At 42.6% G+C, this 25,502-nt stretch overlaps 1 protein-coding gene across 7 annotated transcripts in view; it reads right to left on the minus strand.

Moving 5' to 3' along the window:
* cdc42bpa (CDC42 binding protein kinase alpha) overlaps positions 1–25,502 on the minus strand; it is a 301,642-nt gene that overhangs the window by 74,007 nt on the left and 202,133 nt on the right. For 6 of the 7 annotated variants that reach the window (XM_033020707.1, XM_033020708.1, XM_033020711.1 and 3 more), the window contains exons 15-19: positions 24,888–25,135; positions 17,042–17,147; positions 15,091–15,215; positions 3,869–3,974; positions 2,783–2,931 (exon numbers count right to left, since the gene is read on the minus strand). In XM_033020707.1, the coding sequence (XP_032876598.1) occupies positions 2,783–2,931; positions 3,869–3,974; positions 15,091–15,215; positions 17,042–17,147; positions 24,888–25,135 (734 nt within the window). The remainder of the gene's footprint in view (positions 1–2,782; positions 2,932–3,868; positions 3,975–15,090; positions 15,216–17,041; positions 17,148–24,887; positions 25,136–25,502) is intronic. The other variant, XM_033020706.1, reaches the window with a different exon arrangement.

The following is a 25,502-nucleotide window of genomic DNA, read 5'->3' on the forward strand; positions in this document are numbered from 1 at the left end:
GTGACCTAGCTGAGGCCACAAGTATTCGGGAACTTTCCTCGAGCATGAAGGAGAGTTCCAGCGACCTCATAGGACCTCCTAGGACCACGTGTCGACCATGCTGCGAGTTTGAAGGTCGAAGACACTCGTCTAAACTCGCAGATTAGGTCGCCCAAGTGGGACAGCCCCTTAACTCTTACCCTAAACCTTTGCCGCCTAATTTTAGACACCGCTGCTATGGGAAATAGTTTCTTGCCTGTATCCCTATTATTTTTTATACCTCCATCAGCCTCTTCCACACAAAAGGAAACAAACACAGCCAATCTGGTCTCTTCCCATAACTTTTTATGGTTTGTGAGGAAATGTAGATTATTTTATTTTCCTGAATTCATTTTCAGAGTCTGGGCATCACTGGCAAGATTTTTAGAACCACGGTAGCTCAAAGGTAGAGTGCTGCCTTACGGCACCAGAGACCCGGGTTTAATACTGGCTATGGGTGCTGTCTGGACAAAGTTTGTACATTCTCCCTGTGACCGCATGGGTTTTCTCCGGATACTCCGGTTTCCTCCCACACTCCAAAGACGGTTTGTAGGTTAATTGGCCTCGGTAACTTTGTAGAATTGTCCATAGTGTGTAGGATATTGTTTGTGTACAGAGATCACTGGTCGGCTCGGACTTAGTGAACCGAAAGGCCTGTTTCTGTTCTGTATCTCTAAAGTCTAAACTAAATCAGCATTTATTGTCCAGGCCTAAATATCCTTGTGAAAAGCTAGTTAGCCCCCATTTTTGATTCACTACAGTCCTTCTGGTGAAGGTGGTACTGGAGAGGGATTTATACAGCATCAAAAAAGGACTGAAAGCAAGATGGTGTGCAACTTTTGAGTTGAACTGCAGGACAAACTATCCCCACCTGCTGACCTTGGCCCTCTTGGTGGTAGAAGTAGTGGGGTTGGCAGGTCCTGTTGGAATAGTCTGTGTGAATAACTGCAGTGCATTTTGAAGCTAGGGCACACTGGACTATAGTTGTTTTTAATGTAGCCTCAGTTGTCTAACATTAATGAATGTCCAAGTCATCATAAACATTTAATAGTCCTGATCACACTGACAGCTTTAACAGCACACAGGTTTGGGGGGTCCAGAGACGCGGGTTGTTGAAGTGGTCCAGCCGGTTGCTTCTTCCACCTGATATCAAGAGATTCTTTCCACCTGATATCAAGCACCAGAAAGACCCATCACACAAATCTGGTCTCAAGTTGCTGATAGACTTGTATCTTTTTTTTCTGTATTCCTGACAAAATTGAGCTTTTCAGTTTTGCATTATTATAAGCAGTCAGATTAAATGTGATTTAAAATTGACTTTAAAGAGTGCTATCTCTGAGCAAATTTTATTGTATCCAAAAAGTCGAGCATATTACAGTCTGTAGTACGGACGTGTCTGTCATGGATGTATTCCCTTGTACCAACATTGCCATTTAGCTGGAAGGTGATTGGTTCACTGAGAAGAACTGTTTTAAGAGTCAACGTGCAGGTTGACAAATAGGAAATTCAATCACTCAGACAATTGAATCACAAAGATGTGCAGTGCTCGACGACTGTATACCCAACATTAACACATCTCACTTACCGCTGCAGGATCTTCAGGTTCCACATTAACATGGAATATGAAAAGTACAGCTGCGATTCGCATGGTCCATCCTTCACCATCTTTAGAAATTGTGTTTTCCACCAATACATTGTTTTTGAACAGTCTTTTTCTTTTATGTAGAAATAAGCAACAGCAGAAACTGGTGTACAAAAAAACACAAAGTACTGGAGTAACTCAGTAGGTTAGGCACCATCTCCAGAGAACCTGAGAAAGCCGACCTGCACCTGAAATGTTCTCCAGAGTAGCTGGACGATCTGCTGAGTTACTCCAGCACTTTGTATCTTTTTTTTATTTCAGTATCTTGCAGAATTTCTGCATAATTAAAGTAAAATTTATGTTTTTGTGTGTTTCTCTGAGTCTATGTGCAACTTTGATGCTGTGTTGCTGCTGCAAGACGATTTCATTGTACCTGTACCTCACTGTATTTGTGCATGTGACAATACATTTGACTTGATTTGATATCTTAGACTGAATATTTACATCAATGTGAAATTTTGGTGGGACGGTTTCTTCAACAAGAAACATTGTTTGTTCTCTGCTTTCTGTCGTGGGATTCAGTAGATCCTACCACAAGGAACAGTTTCTACTAGGGGTTCCTTACCTATTTATGGACAGGAAAGGCTTAGAGGGATATGGGCCAAATATGGGCATGTGGGATGAGTGTAGATGGGGCATCTTGGTCGTCATGGGCAAGTTGGGCCGAATGACCTGTTTCCCTGCTGTATGAATCTATAACACTATGAATTTATGTCCATTACTACTCCGAGACATACAAGAACTACATTAAAAAATACCTGAAAGATAATTGTGTCGTTACTATGTTTAATGTGGTCCATTCAGTAATTGCTGCATCTTATTGCTACTGGGTATTATTCAATTTTTAAATAATTCTAGCCTGCAAGCATTAGTCTGGCATTTTTTACCAATCAAACATTAAAATCTAACAGCATTTTCAGAGTCTATATGGTGATTTTTCATTATTTTTATTTCTGTCTCAGGAATATAAGGTGTAAATCTCTTCAGTTAGGACATCACCTCTTGGAAACCACCTTGTACTTCTGAATAACGGTTAAAAACACCGGGAGAAAGTCAAAGCACAAGTGGGGCAGGTGGCTCTTCCAGGTAATTTAAAAATATTATACATTTCTGTGAACTCACCATTCAGTGGATATGCTGGCAGCTTTGACTTTATTGAGTTCATCCTGGATGACCTGTTTTGCTCGGATTTCAGCATCGAGTGCAGACTGTAGCTCCAATCGTGCTGACATGTCCACTTTCTGGGACCGACGCATCTTCCAGGGCATATCCTGAGAAGGGTAGCACAGAGAGCAAGGGAGCAGCGGTGGGGAGAGAGGGAGAAAGAGGGACAGCAGAGAGAAGGAGGGAGGAGTGGCACAGGGAAGGAAGAAATGGGTGAAAGGGGGGAGAAGGAGAGGGGGCAGCAGAGTAAGAAGGGGAAGAATCAGCATAGGGAGGGAGCAGTGGAAGAGTGAATAGAGAGAGGGGAAGCAGAGAGAGAGGGAAATTAGAGTGAGAGGGAGTGAATAAAGAGATGGGGAAAGGTAAAACGGAGAAAGAGAGAGAAAAGTGGGAGAAAAGGTGACACTGGTTATTTAAGCATTCTATAAACTGTTGGTTAAGAATAGGTTTCCTTGGAGAAAATATCCTGCGCCTATTATTGTTAATCTTCAGTGAGATTCTCTTCCCACCTTCCTTCCTGATCAGGTTCCACCATCTGCATCCTTTAGTGTTCACATCAGCCATGTTTAGTATCTCCATCCTTCTCTCCCTGACTCATTTATCAGTGAACTCCCCCTCACATGGATCCACCTATCACCAGCTCTTGCCCCTCGACCCTCGCTACTGCTCTCTATACTCTACACCATCAATCTGAAGAGGAGTCCTGGCCCAAACTGTTGTCTGTCTATTTTCTTCCACTTAATGCTGCCTGACTCACTCATTTCCTCCAGCAGTTTGTTTTTTGTTCAAGATTCCAGTATCTGCAGTCTCCATACTCAATGCCAAACACCTTCTTCACCACCCATCGACCTGTGTCGTCACGTTCAGGGAACTATGTGCCCACAACCCTAAGGTTCCTGTGTTCTACAACATCTCCTGGGCCCTACTATTTACTGCGTAAGTCTTGCCTTGGTTTAGTTTACCCAAATGCAACGTCTCACATTTGAATAAAATGGATGATTGGAGATTAGAAACTGCTTAGAGTTGAAGAATAAAGATCCTTACTGTTGCTCGTGCTCCCAAGCTGGAATTTCTCAAGGACTCCAATTCCTCGGTCATCTTGGTTGCCAGTGCTTGGAGGTAGCCTCGAGCGTCCTTCTCATCACTCACCCTGGTAATGGTAAATACAAGTATGTCACGGCAGTGCACTTGACCATCTCCACCCAGAGGTTCTCCCGTTGTGATGGCACTTGTTGACCGCAGTGCACAATAGCTTTAATCATGAATAGTTGATGGAATGAACAAATTTACCAGGAGTTTCTAGGTACATTTAGTCATGTCACAAGGGATAGGAGTAGAGTTAGGCCATTCGCCCCATCAAGTCTACTCCGCTATTCCATCATGGCTGATCTGCCTCTCCTTCCTAATCTCTGATCTGTCTCTCCCTCCTAACTTCTCCCCATAACCTCTGACACCTGTGCTAATCAAGAATCAATGTATCTCTGCCTCAAAAATATCAATTAAAACAAATATTTTCACATCACAATTCAGACAGTGGAGTACACTAATAGTGCTTCGCGTTTAAGAAGGGAACTTAGAACAGCACAGCACAGAAACAGGCCCTTCAGCCCACAATGTTGTTGCCGAACGAGTAGTGAAGTAGGAAACCAGGGGGGCAGTTAGTTGTTGGGAAAATGCTGCAAGTTTGATAATCAAGAAGAAATAGCCGTCCTTCAGAAAAGCTTGTTACAATCAAACTGCTTTTTATGGAAGGGAAGTTATGTTTGACAAATTTGCCAGTTCTTTGAGGACATAACAAGAACAGTTTAGAGGAGAATTTATACATTTTCAGACTTCCAATAAGATGTCATATAAAAGGCCTGTACATATGTTGACTGTTCCTGGTATTAGGGAAAGTGTGCTAACACTGGATTGAACACTGCTTACCACACGTACAACAGAAAGGAGAATAAACTAGAAATATGGAACTATTGACGAGGAGGAGAGGTATCTACACTTGTTGATGACACAAAAACAGGTGAAAGAGTATACACTGTGATCAGGACATTTTCACTTTTTTAACAAGATATTGATAGGTTGAGTTAATAGGTACTATAACTTGGCAAATGTCATTTGATATAGGAAAATGTGAGGTAATGTAGTTCAGTAGGAGGAATTAAATTGCAGACCAATAGCTTAAGAGTAAAGAGTGTTTAATTGTCATATGTACCAAAACAAAACACTGACATAGCTGCAAAACAAGTTTGTTGCTATATGAAGAGACTGAAATAGAGTGGAATAGAGTGGGATAAAGGTGTTCTTGTGCATGTATCACAAAAGGTTAGCATGCAGATGCAGCACAGAGTTACAGTGCCCTCCATAATGTTTGGGACAAAGACCCATCATTTATTTATTTGTCTCGGTACTCCACAATTTGAGATTTGCAATAGAAAAAAATCACATGTGGTTAAAGTGCACATTGTCAGATTTTAATAAACGTCATTTTTAGACATTTTAGTTTTGCCATGTAGAAATTATAGCAGTGTTTATATATAGTCCCCCATTTCAGGGCACCTTAATGGTTTGGACACAGCAATGTCATGTAAATGAAAGTAGTCATGTTTAGTATTTTGTTGCATAACCTTTGCATGTAATGACTACTTGATGTCTGCGATTCATGGACATCACCAGTTGCTGGGTGTCTTCTCTGGTGATGCTCTGCCAGGCCTGTATTACAGCCATCTTTAGCTTATGCTTGTTTTGGGGGCTAGTCCCCTTCAGTTTTCTCTTCAGCATATAAAAGGCTCGCTCAATTGGGGTCAGATCGGGTGATTGACTTGGCCACTCAAGAATTGACAACTTTTTAGCTTTGAAAAACTCCTTTGTGGCTTTAGCAGTATGTTTGGGATCATTCTTGCTGTAGAATGAACTGCCGTCCAATGAGTTTTGAGGCATTTGTTTGAACTTGAGCAGATAGGATGTGTCTATACACTTCAGAATTCATTATGCTACTACCATCAGCAGTTGTATCATCAATGAAGATAAGTGAGCCAGTTCCTTCAGCAGCCATACATGCCCAGGCCATAACACCCCCACCACCGTGTTTCACAGATGAAGTGGTATACTTTGGATCTTGGGCAGTTCCTTCTCTACTCCATACTTTGCTCTTGCCATCACTCTGATATGTTAATCTTCATCTCATCTGTCCACAAAACCTTTTTCCAGAACTGTGGTTGCTCTTTTAAGTACTTCTTGGCAAACTGTAACCTGGCCATCCTATTTTTGCGGATAACCAGTGGTTTGCATCTTGCAGTGTAGCCTCTGTATTTCTGTTCATGGTCTTCTGCGGACAGTGGTCATTGACAAATCCACACCTGACTCCTGAAGAGTGTTCTGATCTGTCGGACAGATGTTTGGGGATTTTTCTTTATTATAGAGAGAATTCTTCTGTCGTCAGCTGTGAAGGTCTTCCTTGGCCTGCCAGTCCCGTTGCGATTTGTAATTGCTCAGGTGTGTTTAATTGCCTTTTTAATGCATATATGAGCGAGCTCTCAGCACCTAGTCTTTCCTCCAGTTTTCCATCACCTCAAGTCAAGTCAAGTTTATACGTCACATTCGCATACGAGATGTGCAGTGAAATGAAAAGTGGCAATGCTTGCGGATTTGGCAAAAAAACTACAAAACATAATGGAACAGAATCAGTAATTACATATTTGTGGGAGAGAAAAAAAGAGAAAAAAAGAAGAAACAGCAATTTAAAAAGACACCACACAACAGTAAATTGGTACAGTAAGTTAGTCCCTGGTGAGATAGGAGTTTACAGTCCTAATGGCCTCTGGGAAGAAACTCCTTCTCATCCTCTCTGTTTTCACAGCATGGCAACGGAGGCGTTTGCCTGACCATAGCAGCTGGAACAGTCTGTTGCTGGGGTGGAAGGGGTCCCCCATGATCTTGTTGGCTCTGGATTTGCACCATAATGCCTCAAAACTCATTGGCCGGCGGTTCATTCTACAGCAAGACAATGATCCCAAACATACTGCTAAAGCAACAAAGGAGTTTTTCTAAGCTAAAAAATGGTCAATTCTTGAGTTGCCAAGTCAATCACCCGATCTGAACCCAATTGAGCATACCTTTTATATGCTGAAGAGAAAACTGAAGGGTACTAGTCCCCAAAACAAGCATAAGCTAAAGATGGATGCAATACAGGCCTGGCAGAGCATCACCAGAGAAGACACCCAGCAACTGGTGATGTCCATGAATCGTAGACTTCACCCAGTCATTGCATGCAAAATATTAAACATGACTACTTTCATTTTCATGACATTGCTGTGTCCCAAACATTATGGTGCCCTGAAATGGGGGGACTATGTATAAACACTGCTGTAATTTCTACATGGTGAAACCACAATGTATTAAAATACCCTTTATTAAAATCTGACAATGTGCACTTTAACCACATGTGATTATTTTCTATTACAAATCTCAAATTGTAGAGTACTGAGGCAAATAAATAAATGGTAGGTCTTTGTCCCAAACATTATGGAGGGCACTGTAGATGAGTGGTTGATGGTCAGTGCGGACTTGGTGGGTTGAAGGACTATTTTCTGTGCTGTATCGTTCTATAATTCTATGACAAATGTAACATTGAACAACCATTTGGTTTGCGAGTGGAAAACGGTAGATGTCAAAATGAAGTTTTTAAGTATCAGTTGCAGATGAAGGAAGACCAGTCTGACAAAATGAAAGCTATGCTTATAATTCTTCTACAAAAAGGGAACATCCTGTATACATTGTATATCTGCACCACCCACCGTTCGCCCTCACAGCAACCGTTCCAACATCGGCAACATCCATCTCCCATTGACACATGGCAGTGTTCCATCCTGGAAATGGGAGCTGCATTGTGTGCGGTGGGTGCAGCTATACCTGTGAGTTCTCCGTGTTCTTGGGAGTTAGAACGCAGAACAGTACAGCACGGAAACAGGCCCTTCAACCTACAATGTCCATGCCTAACATGATGCCATGTTAATCTAATCTCTGCCTGCATGTGTTCCATATCCCTGCATTTCCTGCATATCCATGAGCCTATCTAAAAGCCACTTAAACACTACTATCGTATCTGCCTATACCATCACACCCAACAGCGCATTCCTGGCACCCACCGCTCTTTATGTCAAAAACAAACTTGCCCTGCATATCTCCTTTGAACCTTAAAACGATGCCCTCCAGTCTTTGACATTGCCACCCTAGTGAAAAAATGTTTGACTGTCTATCCTATCTGCATATCTCATCGTTTTATGTAATCCTCTCAGGTCTCCCCTCGGCCTCTGGCTTTCCAAAGTTCAGCAGTATTTTTAGCTGGACTCTTAAAGTGAGTGATATGAGCAGAACTGTTGTCATTCACTGTAACTAAATGTCTTAGTTCAGCCCTCTTGAGCAATTTGTTCCGAATGTAGTTCACTACCATGCTCTCACAACATCCATGTGGTTCTCAAATGATGCCAGGCTTCTCCCCCTGTAATTCTTGCAACTAATTAATTATTTATACATTCAATGTATGAGTAAGATCTGCTTGAGATTAGTCTCAGATTTCCATTGCCCCTATTTCTACAGCCTCAGTTCAGTACAAGGTTGTTTTCTCTTCACATTTCTGCTATATTGCCCACTATTTTACAACTACACCTGGTTCTATCGCAGCTAAATGCCTTCAAGTCTGCAAGGCCAATACCACAGGTATTGGCTTTGTTCATTACTACATAGTGATGCGGGATCTACAAACAACTAGAGCTGTGCGACAAATTTAAAGCAAATGTTTTTGAACCTTTGTTTAACATTCTGCATTTCCCAGGACATTGCCTTCAGTCAAGTTTCTAAATGTTGTATTTGCAGCTGAGAAGGATGCTGTGACCACAAGGTGGAGCCAGCTGCCCAGGATTCAAGGCAGCAAATTGCTCATATTAGTGAACCAGCCTTGAATAGAGACGGGCAAAATGGGAAATCACTTCATGTCCTAGGGCAGATTGTATAAGTTGGATATGAAGAGCTTATTCCAAGTTTTATCGAAGTAACATTGCATTGAAGTACAGGGACTGCTAAACTGTGAGTATTTTGATAAATGGTATATAAAAAATCAATCTCCAAATGTTCACTAATAAATACGTGCAGACTAAATGCTGCCATACATCACCTGCCCCAGTTAAACACACACACCCACACACCAGTTGCTGCTTATTCAGGGGAAGGGTGAGGGGCGGTGGGGGAGGGGCGGAGAGAATGAAGGGATGGGGGTGGAGATCCAACATGAGATGTAATTCAGCAAGAACTATGGCAAAATGATGGCCTTACACCGTTCCTTCTCTCACACACTTTAGGTTTAACAGTTCCTCAGTAAGGCATTTAGTGTTGACTTGTTCAGACCACCTTGGTTATTACAATGATGTATGTAAGGTCCCTGTTGGCTCAGTTTGGCCACAATTCCTCATGCTAACTAAAACTCTGAGAATACTGGAATTCCTGTTATTATAATTTAGTTAACAGCGCATGTTCTGTTTATTTGGGTCGGCCATCTGTTCCAACTTTAATACTTTACAAAGAAAGCCTCAAGAGACATTTATTGTCATATGTCCCAAAGTAGAACAATGACAATTTTACTTGCAGCAGCGCAACAGATATGTAAACATAGTACTCTGTAAACACCATAAAAAAACAAAAAAAGTTCCTTATAACAGTGCAAGGACAAAAACAATGCCCCCAAGTCCATGTAGTTCGGTGCTTATTTGGAGGTTGTAGTGTTCAATAGCCTGATGGTTGTAGGGAAGAAGGTGTTCCTGAACCTGGACGTTCAGGTTTTCAGGCTCCTGTACCTTCTTCCCGATGGCAGGAGTGAAATGAGTGTGTAGCCAGGGCAGCGTGGATCTCTGTTGATGCTGGCTGCCTTTTCAAGGCAGCAACTTCTGTAAATCCCTCGACGGTAAGGAGGTCAATACCCATGATAGACTAATCAGTGTTCACTACTTTTTGCAATCTTTTTTGTTCATGGGTGTTCTGTGTTGCGGAACCAGGCTGTGTTGCAACAAGTCAATATGCTCAGTACTGTACACTTGTGGATGTTCAAGAGAGTATTTGTTGACATACCGAATCCCCAGTCTTCTAAGGAAGTAGAGGCGTTGATGGCCTTTCTTAATGATTGCATCAATGTGTTGGGTCGAGGAGATATCTTCAGAGATGTATGCACCCAGGAATTTGAAGTCTTTGACTCTCCACCACCATCCCGTCAATGAAGACAAGTTTGTGAATCCACGACCTTCCTCTTCCAAAGTCAACAATCAGTTCCTTAGTTTTACTGACGTTGAGTGCAAGGTCGTTGTTTTGGCAGCATCCGTCCGGTCAGTCGATCCATCTCCCTCCGATATTCTGACTCATTGTCATCTGTAATTTGTCCCACAACGGTGGTTGCATTGGCAAAATTGAAGATGGAGTTTGTAACTGTATCTGGCTTCTCAGTCCTGAGTATAGAGTGAGTTGAGCAGAGGGCTGAGCACGCAGCCTTGCCACACTTTAACACGCGGGAAGATGCTTCATGTAAAAGTTAGTATTATTTATGTTGGATCAGGTCCAATAATCTCACAGCACATAGCAAAATCTTCCAACAGCAATAAAATAATCAACCAGTTAATGTATTTCCTTAAGAAATGCACACTCAAAGTGATGGAGTAACTCAGTAACTCGGGTAGCATCTCTGGAGGACATGGATAGGCGTTGTTTTGGGTCGGGACCCTTCTTCAGACTGATTATAGTGTGGGGGGGAAGTTGGATGAAAAAGGCCTATCCGTGTGCTGCAGAGATGCCACCTGACCTGCTGATTTACTCCAGCACTCTGTGTGCGCATTTTTTTTGTAAAACAAGCATCAGCAGTTCCTTGAGTTTCTAACATGTTTCCTTGATTGAGTAAGAAAGGTTGCTCTGGAGACAGAGGGGGTTCTTGCTGCTGAGCTCTGAAATATTCCATTTCAACATCCAACTAAACCAATGAAGCCCAGATTTCTTTAAAGGAAGTTTAGAAGCATCCAATCCAAAGTGAAGAGGGGAAGTTCAAACCTGTGTGCCTCTGTCAGTTCAGTGCTGGACCAGGAATTTTCACAGCAAGTGAGCAGCTCAACGTAAAGAGCTTCACTGAGATCATCGGAATACATTTGGAAACAGCCAAAGGATTGATATCACGCTAACAAAAATGCTAACAAGAGTTGAAAAGGGTGAGTATACGGGTTTTCTTTTCTTACTAAAACCTCGGCTAGGTTGCTATTTTCTCTTGGCTAGGCTGCTATTTTTCTCCTGGATCAGGTCCAGTAATACCACTTTTATGATAGTCCCCTGTGCAAAAGTGCACATTATATATACTAAGATACACAAAACACATGCATTGCTCAAGACCAAGGCTCATTTACTCAAGCCTTGCCAGTAATACTCTGACCAAGCTGGCGTGAGCAGTGTTAAGACTCAACACATGCCTTGGTCAACACTGAACTTTTCTTTTCACATCAAAAATAAATTCTGCATGAGTTAACAAAGATAGGGAGTGCAACTTACTGACATTAATAAAATATTATTCTACAATTTACGTATGAAGAACTTTCCCCCCAGTTTCTTACCTTCATAGATTCTCACCTTTTGCTGGATGTTACAGTAGTTTTATATATTTAGCTTATGTAGGTCACCAGCATTGTTCTAGTTAGCTAATAAGGGACAGGAATGTGGAGATAGGGAGCAGGGCTACAGCCTAGGCTTGCATTTCTTCTATCTTTTGTTAGCCTATTTGTCCATCTCCCTCATGTGTTTGCTTCATTCCACTTGCAAGATGCCAATGGAGAAAGGAAAGTTGAGCTGCCAATGGTAATTACTGAAACTAACCATAAAGGGTATGGGGAATTAATGAAGATGAAGACGATTCATTATAGTCATATACCACGGAAACCAGCCCTTCGGACCAACTCATCCCTGCCGACCAAGATGTCCATCCAAGTTTGTCCTATGTGCCTGTGTTTGGGCCATATCCCTCTAAACCATAACTCATGTCATTTGGGAGAAGTTGGTATGTGTTAATTGGTTTCCTCTATCTTGGCAGCAACTGCACTTCAAATGCTTTATGGCTGTGAAGAGGTTTGGGATTTCCTGTGGTTGTGAAACAGTTTGTATACAATTTCTCCCTAAATCCTGTTTTTCCTTTACATCTGAAAATAATCTTGAATGGGATATTGTCAGGAACAGTGCCATCGCGTTTGTGAAGAGTACACCTGACAAGACAGCAAATCTTCTAGATTTATACAAAAATTACTGGATTACGATGAAATGGCAGAGCTATTAACCAAGGTAAGGACTCACTAGAGGTTAAAGTGGAGGATCTAGCAGGAAATAAAAGATTCTCACTAAAGGACACGAAGTGCAGGAGTAACTCAGGGGGTCAGGCAGATCACTGGAGAACATGTATAGGTGACATTTCGGGTCGGGGCCCTTCTTCAGATTGATTGTGGGAGGGAAAGAAAGCAAGGAGAAAAGAGAGGCAGGACAAATGGTGGCAGGTAGTAGGTGAACACAGGGGAGGGGGGTTGATACGCAGATGGTTGGAACAAAGGCCAGAGATTAAAACAGAAGACGTGAGGCAAATGGATTAAAGGGTTGCAAATTGTGACGGCTGAGGGGGAAATGCGGGTGGAGAGGGAAGGGGAGAAATAGGTGAGAGTCCTGGTGGGGCACAGGGGAGGGGAGTGGGGGGATTGTAGAAGTTGCCTAAAATTGGAGAATTCAATGTTCATACCGTTGGGTTGTAAGCTACACAATCAAAAGATGAGGTGCTATTCCTGCAGATTGCGTATGCCCTCACTCTGGCAATAGAGGAGGCGCAGGACAGAAAGACCAGGGTGGGAATGGGAAGGGGAGATAAAATAGTTAGCGACCGGGAGATTCAGTAAGCCTCTCTCTGCGCAATTGTTCGGTGAAAAGGTCGTCGAGTCTGTGCTCGGTCATGTGACAGGCAGCCACATCGGGAACATCAGATGCAGTAGATAAGGTTAGAGGAGGTACATTTGAACCTCTGTCTCACCTGGGGTCCTGGGGTCCCTGGATAGAGGCGAGGAACAGCAACTCTTCATTTATACAAAATCCTATTGGAACTATTCACCAAGATTCTCACTGTTCCGAATAGTTCAAAGACAATAGGAGACAATTCTGCAGTGCTTCATCTCAGAATAAAATATCATAGCTGGACAGAAAAAATCTGCACTCTTTGGAGATTAGAAAATGACAACAAATGTTTCTTAACATGAAGGGCAAATCCAAGGAACCTCTGAGTTGGTGAGTGGGATTAATTTATCAGCTAGGAATCAGTTACAACTGGCTGCGGTGAGAAATGTCAGGAAACACAGTAGCTGATACCACTGAATATAGCACACAGTTTGGGAATGTATCTGGTTAGTGGTGAAGAACTAGCTGCAATTTGGTTTTAAACGTTTCAGTTTGAACTCAGAAAGTTCTGACTAAAGGTACTCAACGTGAAACATTAAATCACCCTTTCTTTCTAGTATTCTGTTTTTATTTAAGATTTCCCTCATATCCAGGCTTATGATTTTCCTAAACATCCTCAACTGTTTCATCGATGGTCTTCCTCCCACCATTAGGTTAGAAGTAAAAGGGTCTGCTGCTCATTGCCTAATGTGCATCTCGTTAGAAAATGTCACAACCCATGCTTGCATGCAGCAAAACGTGTATGACTATTGAAGAAAGGCTTACAAGTGGCAATCACCAGCTCCAAATGAAGAGTATTTAGCCAACATAACATTCAATGGCATTATCATCTTCAAGTCCCTCAACATAAACATTAAGGAGGATACCAATGATCTGAAATGTAACTGGATCAACTAATTAATGATGTTTCTATGAAAAGGTGGCAGAGCTGCTACCTCACAGCGACAGACCCAGATTCAAAGCTAACCTCAGGTGCTGTCAGTGTGGAGTTTGCACGTTTTCCCTGTGACTGGGTGGATTCCCTCCAAGCGCTCCGGTTTTCTCCCACGTTCCAAAGATGTGCATGTGTGTAGGTTAATTGTTCTCTGTAAATCGCCCCTAGTGAGTAGGGAGTGGATGCAGAAGTGGGATAACATTGAAGTAGCGTGAACAGGTGAATGTTGGCCAGCGTGGACTTGGTAAACTGAAGGCCTCTCTGTATCTCTCAGTTAAACTAAGAAAGCCAGTGTTTGGGCACCCTGGAATTAATTATTTACCTCCTGACTCCTTTTCACCAACTACAAGGCACAACTCATCCCACTTGATTTGTCACCCTATTCACACTGAAACAATCATTCTTCCACTGTCCATGTACAGGAACTCCCTGGATTACCAGCTCCCGATTTATGGACACCTGTATGTAGAACGGGCTCCCATAAATATTATTAAATTCAAATGAGAACCAATTGAAAAAAAAAATTGTTTACATGTAAACTCCCTGCAGCAATCAGACACCACAATCTGTTAAGGCAGAGACTGCCACTTTCACTGTGGGAGGTTACCCATGGGAGGTTACCCAAGATAATTTCTTTGAACATTGACAAGCTATCGCTCCTATTGATACTTGTGTAATGATACTGTAGAAACAATGTAACAGCAACTGATATTTCAAGCCCTTTGTAACCAGCTACTGAGTGTGGGACATCTTGATTCTGTACCATTGTAACTAGGCAAGGGAAGACAATAAATAAATGTTCATGGTAATTGGCAGTACTGTGGAGTACGGTTACCATATGGAGTAATTTTGTCTATTTTCCAACTAATGCACGTCTGTAAAAGCAGAACCCATTTGTTACCCGGGGATGATTGAGCCACAGAGTGTACCTCTACACTGCAGTTACTCATCGAGGCTACTCCAGTACCTCCCAAATCCACTAACTCTACCACTCAGAAGGTCAAGGGCAGCAGGCATTTGGAAACACTGCCACATGCATGTTCATTTCCAAATCATCCAGAGGTATCTCACTGTTCGCACTATTCCTTCATGATTCCAGAGTACAAATGTTGGAATTCCCTGCTCAACACCGGAAGGACTTCAGTGAGCAGGCTGGCTGATCATCGCCATCTTTCCAAGGGTAATTACCAATGTCAGCAATGCCCAGACCCCATGAAATTATAAACATAAAATAATATTAATGTTGTCATTAGTGACAGTAGCATGAAATAAAATCTCTCTGAAAGAATGGGAAAATCTTTTTTTTCCTGCTGCACTGCTGAATAAGGTCACTCACCATTGGATGATCTCTGTGATTTGGGCCTCCCAGTGTGCCACAGATTCCTTCTTATCTGCAAGATCCTGCAACTCTTCCTCCATCTGTTTGTTGCTTGCAGTCAGCTTCTCAAACTTCCCTGTCAGCTGCTCAGAAGCAAGAGCAGAGAGTAAATTGTTCATATGTAACTCACCCAGATACTCAAAATCATCCCAGCTCTTACATCAGGCATCATTACGAAGAACCATTTGGATGGCAACAGTGTCAACATTTCTTAAGCACCTTTTTTAATATTTGAATTCCATGGTTTGTTGGGTTACTGTTTTGTAGGTAGGTACCTCCAAAACACAAAATGAAGAGCCAGTTCATATCAGAATGTGGGAAACATCATATTAGCAGGATATGGATTTAAATTTTACATCTGCCTCCACTGTAGTCCAATGATGATAGTGTTTGGAACACTTGCAGACTACCTAAAACATGTTTAGCAAAACCTCTGACCAATAATTTATCATTTGAACTCCTATAGCATGATCCCTGTAACTTCGCAATGTTTCAAGAAAACATAAATTGAGAACCAAGAGAATTAGCATGGAGGGAAACAACATCGGGATGGAAAGGATCAGCCTAAAACCCATTGAATAGAGGAGCTGTTGTAACACCGCAGTAAATGGAGACCAGAACCATGGTCATAGTCACTGCATTGTCACCTCAGTCAATGGAGACCAGAACCAAATCAAACCATAGTCTTGTAACACTGCAGAACCACAAGAAAATTCCAAAGATTAATATTGAGAGAAATGTCAACATAAATATGTTATTTTGGAAAAAGATAAATGTGTATATAAATGACTTTTTAATATACCTATTTATAAGCAGCTATATATTTTTGTGTTTTGTTGTTACTTAATGTTTGATAGAGCACATTTACATCACTTAAAGGATATATTTTGGCTTTTAGGCATGCATCTTCCATTATATATGGTGGACTTCAAATAATCTCCAGGTATCAAGGGATCGGTAATAATGCCTTTCCAGTGGACAGATAATTAAATACTTAATTTTGTTGTAGAGAAATGTTAAGCAGAAATCTGGGGGTTATTCTGTTCTTTTTCGAACTGTGGTTTAAAGTGACGGAAAGGATCTCCACCACGGTAACTGCCCACACAATTACATTGCAGTATAAGTCTAGAATGTACTCAGACCTAATGACTTTTCCCTCTGTAGTACATCCACAAACTCAAATATATTAATTGTAATTTATCTGGACTCTCAATACATTCATGAGATAGACTTTGAACTCTGGTAAACAATGTTCATGAAACTATCCTTCCCATAAACACAATATTAATACAAAATAGTATATTTGATTAACTCATCAGTTTGAGATTCTGATTGCAAAATCAATTTATGTAGGATTTTAAAAATATTTTAATGTAATATTCATGAAACCAAATAGGTTTAGTACAATCTTTATTTGATGCAAATTTAAGTTCTTTTGACTTTCATAAAGATGAAATGCTAATGTCTCATTAGGCCTTTGAGGAATAAGCAAGAATATTAAAATGATTGGCTTCATTTTTTAAGAAATTAAAGCATTCTGTGCAGATGTAGGAATATGAAAGGTTAGTAGATGCGCTGCATTCAATAATTCTCTCCAGAATGATACCTCAAAGGGCGTTCTGGTGAACAATGATCACTTCAACTGAATGCATCATATAAATGTAAATCAGCCATAAAGGACCAATTATTTCACATTTAAATCAGCATGGAAATCGAGAAGGTGCAGTAAAGTGCAGCTGGATATTGCAAACATTCATATGTTCACAGCTGCATAGCCAGATCAGTTGTAACAATCCTTCAAATTGGGGAGATAGTGAGCCTTTCCACCCAGAGCTGAACATGCCGGCAGTAATACCCAGACCATGGCATTTGTTTTACACAAGGGTGCAGAACGTCAGGGGAGCCTCACCTTATCGACTTCATTTGATAGCTTCTTGTTGTCTTCACTCAGCATGATCCTCTCCCGCTCATATTTCTGCTTAAATTCGCCTTCAAACTCTTCCCTTTCATTCTGACTGTATTGACAAATATATATATAGAAATAAATATTTCAAATACTTAAAACTGTCTATAAATTGAGTTATATTTAACCAAGCAACATCATATAATTTATGTGGAAGACGTATCACCATCACAAATGCATTCCCGGCATGTTTATTCCAGAATGTGGCCAGAATGTAATATGGAGCTGGGATAAATTTAAAGGAAGAATCAGTTTAAGTCGTCCAACATTCAGAAGAATTTGATTCCCTTGACTTCAAGGTTCAGCTGTCACACTGAATGCCTGCTGCAGTCACTGGAAAAATCTGACATGTTCTCCAGCCTCTGTCCAGAAGCTGTAAGCACAAGGTTTCACAGAGTCCGACTGATCCACCATCTAAGAAATGGCTGTCGCTCTCGACGGTTGTATATAATTCCTGATAGAGGATTTTAAAACACACTTCAGGCCAACAATCTCCAGTTGATGCTGGTCACAATGAAGTCATTTGTCCAGAAAACACTGCACAAAAGGTTGCTGGAGACACATTCAATATCAAAAGTGAATTTGATATATACTCTTGACAAACAATGGTCACTTTAAAGACCAACATTTTATGCTGGTCATTACAACAGCTCTTCCAGGAACCCCTACATGTTTTTCATCGCGCTGCAATTGTTTTCCATGAGTGTTTATCCACATTATGGTAGATATTTGGACAGGTGACCAAAAGTATAGTTAAAGAAACTTGTTTTAAAAGATGTCCTAATGAAAGAAAGATAGGTAGAAAGGAATGGTGAACTCTGCGTAGGGACTGTGCATTACCTCTTTATAAAATACCATCCCTTTATTCATCTCTCCCATCTTGTTGGCAGTCTACACACCACTCTAAGCCAACAGTAAAGTGGCACTGGACAAATTATATGAGGAAATGGAAATTATAGAATGAAATATCAAAGCAGTGCACTATTCAGACTATTTTTCCATCGTTTGTAAATTTGTGTATGACACCAACATTGGTAGAATTGTGGACAATGAGGATGGATATTTAATTTTACAACAGGATCAAGATCAGTTGGGAAGGAGGGTCAAGGAATGGCAAATGCAATTTAACTCTGATAAGAGTGAAGGGCCTGTCCCACCAGCATGCGATTGCATGCGTCTAGCGCGACCAAACGTGTTGGCTTGAGGCGTACGGCCTCGCGGGGCCGGTCCCACTTCCAACCGCGGAGCCTTCTGGAGTTGTGCGGGGCTGGTCCCGACATCATACTCACCAATCAGCTGGGCAGGAGGCGGGCCGACTGAATTTGGACGTCGCACGGCGTCGGGCGGTTATGTCATCACGCAGCGGCACGCCGGGCTGTGACGTCAACACGCAACGCCACGCGCTAGGCGTACGCCGTCAAGGCGCTGCGTACGGCGTCAAGACGCTGCGTCCGGTGTCGAAACGCTGCGTACGCCCATCGAGGCGCTGCGTACGGCATCAATGCGGCTGCAGGCCGACAGGCCATTGCCGCGCAGAATTTTTGGACAGTGTCAGTTTTTCGGAGCCCCGCGCGATGTTGGGAACAGCCCCGCACAACTCCATACGGCTCCAGCGATCGAAGTGGGACCGGCCCCGCGAGGCCGTACGGCTCAAGCGACCATGTTAGGTCGCGCTCGCCACATGCAGTCGCATGCTGGTGGGACAGGCCCTTGAGGTGTTACAATAGGTATGTTAGGCCAGGGCAGGATTTACATATTAGAGCCTTGGAGGCAAATAGCACTAGCCCAGAATGCCAACTTTTGGTCGGTATGTACAAGTTGGGCCATGGGGCCTACTTCCATGTGTACAGCTTGATGACTCTTGTCATAGAACCCATTTAGCACCACTCATTTGCCCTTTCTCCAGATGTCTGCATACATATCTCAACAGTATCGGTTTAAGATGAGAAGAGAAAGGTTTAATAGGAAATTAAGGAGTAAATTCCATATATGTTCCATAAGCGGGTATATGAAATGAGCTGCCGGAGGAGGTAGTTTAAGCGGGTACTATAACAACATTTAAAAGACATTTGGACAGGTACATGGAGAGCAAACGTTCAGAGGGATATGGGACAAACATAGGCAAATAGGACAGACGTAGATGGGGCATCTTTGTCATCACGGGTTAGGATGAAGGGCCTGTTTCCATGCTGTACGACTTTATGACTCTCTGAATTAAGGGTGCTGAGGTAAAATATAATATGAAAATGCAAGTTTGAGTGAATACTGGAAGGCTAGTAGACCATGGAATGTGTAGTCGCCACATGCAGATGGAATCTCTCAATATGGAGCAGAAAGTTGAGTTATATGGAAACACAAAGTCTGATCTATCTTCAGAGTAAAACTGAAACAGACTTTGTGCTTACAAGCATTCCTGTTGTAAACTCGTGGGCAGCTCCATTCAGAACAACTACGTTTATAAAACAATCAAAGTCAGTCCTGTTTTGCATTTCAATTCATAGACCTAGGGGATCTACTTTGTTATGTAGCCGTATTATTGTTGCTTCCAAGGATTGAGACATCTGCTAAAGTTATCCTATGATCAAATGCACTTTGACATTTAAATATAAATCAACTTTGGAATGAAGCTGTCAACAGAGAAATGAGACTTTCATTTGGGTGTATATTTAAATTAGTGCAATTTAAATTTATGTTTCATCAGGCAAACTGTTATCTGAATGTTTTAACGTTTTACATATCCACGTTGCAAAAGAGAATCATTGCATTGTAACTTCCCACAACACGCAAGTACATTTTTCCAGCTGCCTCTCTACTGCTTTGGATCCCACCTGCCAGTCAATCAAGTTAAAACTCTTCCTAGTGGCACCAACAAATCTGCTTGCGAGAATATTACACCCCCTTCAGGTCAGGTGCAAACTGCCCCTCTTGTACACGGCACTTCCACCCCAGAAGAGACCTCAATGGTCTAAAAATCGGAATATCTGCCCCCTGCTCCACATATTCACCTGTCCTATCCTCCTATTCCTATCCTGACTAGCACGTGGGTCCAGAGATCACTATCCACAAAGTCCTGCGTTTTAACATTTGGCCTAGCTCTCTGTATTCACTCTGCAGGACCTCATCCCTTTTTCTACCTGTATCATCTGTGCTAGTGTGTGTGACTTCTGGCTGTTCCCCCTCCCCCTTGAGAATGTTCTAGATTTGCTGAGAGACATCATGAACCCTGGTAACATAGAGGCAACACACCATCCTGGAGTCCCGTTTGTGGCTACAGAATCTCCTGCCTGCCCCCTAACTATCAATCCTCATATCACAGTAGCCCTGTCTGACTTCACCCTTCCCCACAGTGCCTCAGAGTTTGTCTTGTTGCCCCTTGTCCTCACCTTCCACCCAACCAGCCGTCACATACAACAGATAATCCTCCAACATTTTCGCCACCTCCAACGGGATCCCACCACTGGCCACATCGTCCCATCTCCTCCCCCGTTGGCTTTCCGCAGAGACCGTTCCATCCGTAACTCCCTGGTCAATTCTTCCCTTCCCACCCAAACCACCCCCTCCCCTCGTACTTTCCCTTGCAACCGCAGGAAATGCTACACATGTCGCTTTACCTCCCCCCTTGACTCCATCCAAGGACCTAAGCAGTCTTTCCAGGTGCGCCAGAGGTTTACCTGCACCACATCCAACCTCATCTATTGCATCCGCTGCTCTAGGTGTCAACTGCTCTACATCGGCGAGACCAAGCGTAGGCTTGGCGATCGCTTCGCCCAGCACCTCCGCTCGGTTCGCAATAACCAAACTGATCTCCCAGTAGCTCAGCACTTCAACTCCCCCTCCCATACCGAATCCGACCTTTCTCTCCTGGGCCTCCTCCATGGCCATAGTGAGGCCCACCGTAAATTGGAGGAGCAGCACTTCATATTTTGCTTGGGTAGTTTACACCCCAGCAGTATGAACATTGACTTCTCCAATTTATTATCTAACCTAAAATTGTAGCTCAATAGAAGGTGAGGAACAGAGAGCCGGCTACATGATACAGTTCTAACAGGAGTGCAAGAGAGTGGGACCTGGGTGCATGTGTACAAATATTTAGAAATGGCAGGACATGTTGGGAGAGAAATTACTAAATCATATGGCATCCTGGAAGCCATGGAACATTAAAGTAAGGTCATTAAATTGAAAATGTCAGAGACACTTGTTACACTGCAATTGAAGCACAGCACCCAATTCTGGTCACAATTTTTGGAAGGTTGTGAAAGTCCTAGAGTAGCTGCATAAGAGATTTGCCCAATGGTTCAAGGGATGAGGGATTTCAGCTACCAGGTTTCACTGAAGAAACAGGTATTCTGTTTGGAACAAAGACATCTGAAAGGAGATTTGACACAGATGTATAACTTCATGATTGGTTATGATAGGGTATATAAGGGGAAATTGTTAACTTGGAGGTTATTAGTTATAAGGTTGGACCAACTTGGATTGTTTTCTCTATATCATAGAAGGCTGAGGGGAGACCCGATAGAAGTTTATAAAATTCTGAGAGGCATCGAAAGGGTAGAAGGCTAGGTCTTTTTCCCCAGAGTGGAAATGTCAAATCTAGAGGGCATAGCTTTAAACTGAGTAGAGGGGTGCGGGTAGTTTAAAGGAGATTTGAGACAGGTTTTTTTTTACACAGAGAATTGTAGATGTCAGGAGAGGTGGTGGAAGAGACAATTCAACAGGCACATAAACAGACAGTGAACAAAGAGATAGGGACCTTGTGTGGGCAGATGGGATTCATTGGTATCATAGTTGGCAGACACCATGGTTGAAAAGCCTGTTTCTGTGCCGTGCTGAACTATATTCTATTAATGAATGGTTTAAGGACAACTAGGCACAGTGGTTAGAGTAGAAACAAGGAACTGCAGATACAGGTTTGGAAAAAAAGACTCAAAAGTGCTGAGGTAACTCAGCTTCACCAGAGAACATGGATAGGTGATGTCTCGGGCCAGGATGGGTCCCAATCAGAAACATCACCTATCAGTGTTCTCCAGAGATGCTGCCTGACCGGCTGAGTTACCTTGTGTATTTTTTTCACAGAGTTAGAGCTATGGGCAAAAGATACAATGGGGCCTCTGATAAAAATATGTTTACATCGATGATCTGGAACTCAGTCTCTAAGGTAGGTTGAAAGAGTCAATTATGGCTTTCAAACGAAAAATGAAAAATGAGGGAAAATAATTTGCAGTTTTGGGAAAGTGAAGGGAAGTGAGATTAATTCATTGTAGTAACAGCAGTAGCAAGCTAATGCCTGTCAGTCATTCTATGATTCAATTAATATGTCATTTTAAAATCACTCCCTAATATTCTGAACATATGGCTTATTTCCATAAATAATTATTCAAAAGACGACCCACTGGTTGCTCCGCATACAAGAAATATACAGCACTGACCGTGGAATGGGCTAACGCTAACCCTAGAGCAGGGGTTGGCAACCTTGTTCTCCATAGGGGCCAGAAAGCATGTCTGTGAGTGGATGGCGGGCCACATCTATCACGTGTACACATGGATCCCGCCCCGGATGGCAGGCATCAAATCACGTGTTCACATAGATCCTGCCCCTTCGAGGATGCCACCCGCAGCACCGGCCCCTAGTTAAGGGCGCTCACGAACATGGTGTACCTACAGACCATTACCTGTCCTGAAGGTGGTGGCTCAAATACTTACACTCACTCGTCCCTGGCCTATTGACAACCCCGATCCCGACAGTGAAGCCCAGACACAGAAGGTGCGTGGCCGTGCCGGTGGCTTTGCGCGGGATGCGGTACAGCCAGAGCTCGGTGCTCGGCCGAGCTTGGCCGCTCCGTAATTGCGGCCGCCAGCGCAGGCCTCCTTACGTCACCGCGCCTGGGTGCCACGGCCTCGGGAGGTACCGGAGATGAAGGAAGTCTGTGGGCCGGATGATTATGGGAAAAAAAGCCTGCGGGCTGGATGATTTCGGGCTAAGGGCCGCATTCGGCCCAGGGGCCGCAGGTTGCCGACCCCTGCCCTAGAGCATCCACATTGTCTTGTGCCCTCTACCAATCTGATAGTTCCTCTTATACACCACACTGAAGGATTTCAAATAAGCCTAAAAAATATTTGACTTGGTGAAATAAGTCAAGCCATTGGAGCTTTACCATCTGACTTTGGCTGCCTTTAGTTGATTAAATAAGTTGGGGAGGGGTCACAATATGTAAACTGTACATAAGCTGGTTGGAAGAATGGTTCCAATTGTCTTGTTAAAATGATTGCTTTCATGCTCAACTGCACTGACTAATGCCGGATTTATCAGAATGCACAGGTTAAGAACTAAATGAAAGACAGGTGTTCCAACTTTGAGGAATTGCCAGGGGAACGATCAAATTGAATAAATCTCTTTCTGTTCCATCCGTCTCAATCCTTCAAAGTAATGACTTACACATCCTTTAACAACTGGGATCGTTTCAAAAGAACAATGTGGCAGATCTCCCACCATAATCTGCCACCAGATGAGCTCGCCACTCAGCTGTTTCTCAAGGGAGGCTAAAATGCAACCTTCCACTCCAGGAGTGCGACTTTATAGAGCCGCAGTGACAGAACACTTGCATTGCAGCAGGAGTCCAAATAGGGCTGTGCCAATGTCCCCAGTTCTCAAGCTGGGAAAATCTACTTACTGAGCCTGTGCAGCGGTCTCATTAAAATGAAAGGGACAATTTACAATTTTTACGGAAGCCAATTAACTTACAAACCTGTACGTCTTTGGAGTGTGGGAGGAAACCGGCGCACCCGGAGAAAACCCATATAGACACGGGGAAAACAGACAAACTCCGTACAGAGAGCACCCATAGTCAGGATCGAACCTGGATCTCTGGCACTGTACAGGTTAGGGAGTTTTGATTTATATTCCTTGGGGTTTAAAAGAATGAGTGACTTTATTGAAACATAATATCCTAAGGGCTTTTGACAGGGTAGATGTTGAGATGTTTTCACCAGTGGGAGAGTCCCAACAAGGGGACATAAGACAAAATAAGGGGCTAATCTATTAAAACTGAAGTATGGAGGAATTATTTTCTCTTCTACGCAACAAATCTCTCCCCAGTAATTCATTGAGATTCAGATGCAGGAGACCAGCTCATCAGAAGGATTTAAAGTGGAGATAGATAATATTTGAAAGAACTGACGCCTGCAGCCATCAGCCATGAACACATTGAATGGTGGGGCTGGCTTGAAAGGCCTGGGGAGTGTGCTCCTGCTCCTATTTCCATGTACTAATTCTGTCAGTGCAGTCAGACGGTTACACTGGGAGAAACCCTGTACTGCATTGCTAAACTGGGCAATGCGATGTAATGAAAGACATTACATCAATGGAGAAAACATGTCAGCAGGTGATTTTAGGATGACCAACTCTGAGTCACTCTGTAGAGCATAAAAAACAGAAGCAGGAGAAGGCCAAATAGCCCATTGAACATGTTCTGACATTCAATACAATCACGCTGATCCAATCTTGGCCTCAATGTCCTTTTGTGCTCTAACCCCATGTTCTGACTCCCATTATATTTTAAATCTCAGACTTGAACATTTCTGCTGACAACCTGCCCAGCTCTCTAGAACGGAGAATTCTAAACAATACATGGCTACAGTATAATCCATCCCTTCATTCAAAAATAATATTCTTATTGCCGTTATTCTCAAGTCCACAGCCGCTTTGGTAGGTGCCAAATGAACATCTGCAGCGGATTCAAGTACAAAGCTTGACAGCTTTTCACTGCAGGAATCGGTCAAGCGGCATATTTACCTTTCTCTCCTGTTCTTTTCTAACTTGTCTTTTAAAATCATTATTTCCTTCTTGAGGGCGAGGTGTTGTCCTTCCGCATCTCGAAGCTCCTTCTTCAAGTTTCTAATCTCAGTAGCATGCAGGGCTTCCCGTTTAGTCAGCTCCACCTCATAGAACACTGTATTTTTCTCCAAGTCAGCCTTAAGCTTTGCCACTTCTTGTTGATGCTCTGTACTGCTCACACCAGGTGATCGTCCAACATGCTTCTGCTGTTAACAAAACACATTTGAAGCTGTAATAATAGAACCAGTTACATGGCATACTGCCCCAGGTCAGAAAAACGATAACATCCTCTATTCATTCACAGCCACCTGGGATGACCAATTCGATTCAGGAATTTTATCATTTTTAAACAACAGAACACCAATATTCACAGACAGTACAAATTCAGACTTTAAACTTCTTTGTGTGCATAAATGTCATATTTTGTAGTTGGTAGCAATTACTTGTTTCGGTTAAGTAGACTAAATTTATAATTTGGTGCTCAATTAGCATCGATAGAACAGCGAGGAACCTGCTAAACTGTCAGTGATTCCATCTTTTAAACATGGACTGTCTGGTTTAACAGATCGACTC

This window comes from Amblyraja radiata, chromosome 5 (assembly GCF_010909765.2).
Source record: "Amblyraja radiata isolate CabotCenter1 chromosome 5, sAmbRad1.1.pri, whole genome shotgun sequence".
NCBI lineage: Eukaryota > Metazoa > Chordata > Chondrichthyes > Rajiformes > Rajidae > Amblyraja > Amblyraja radiata.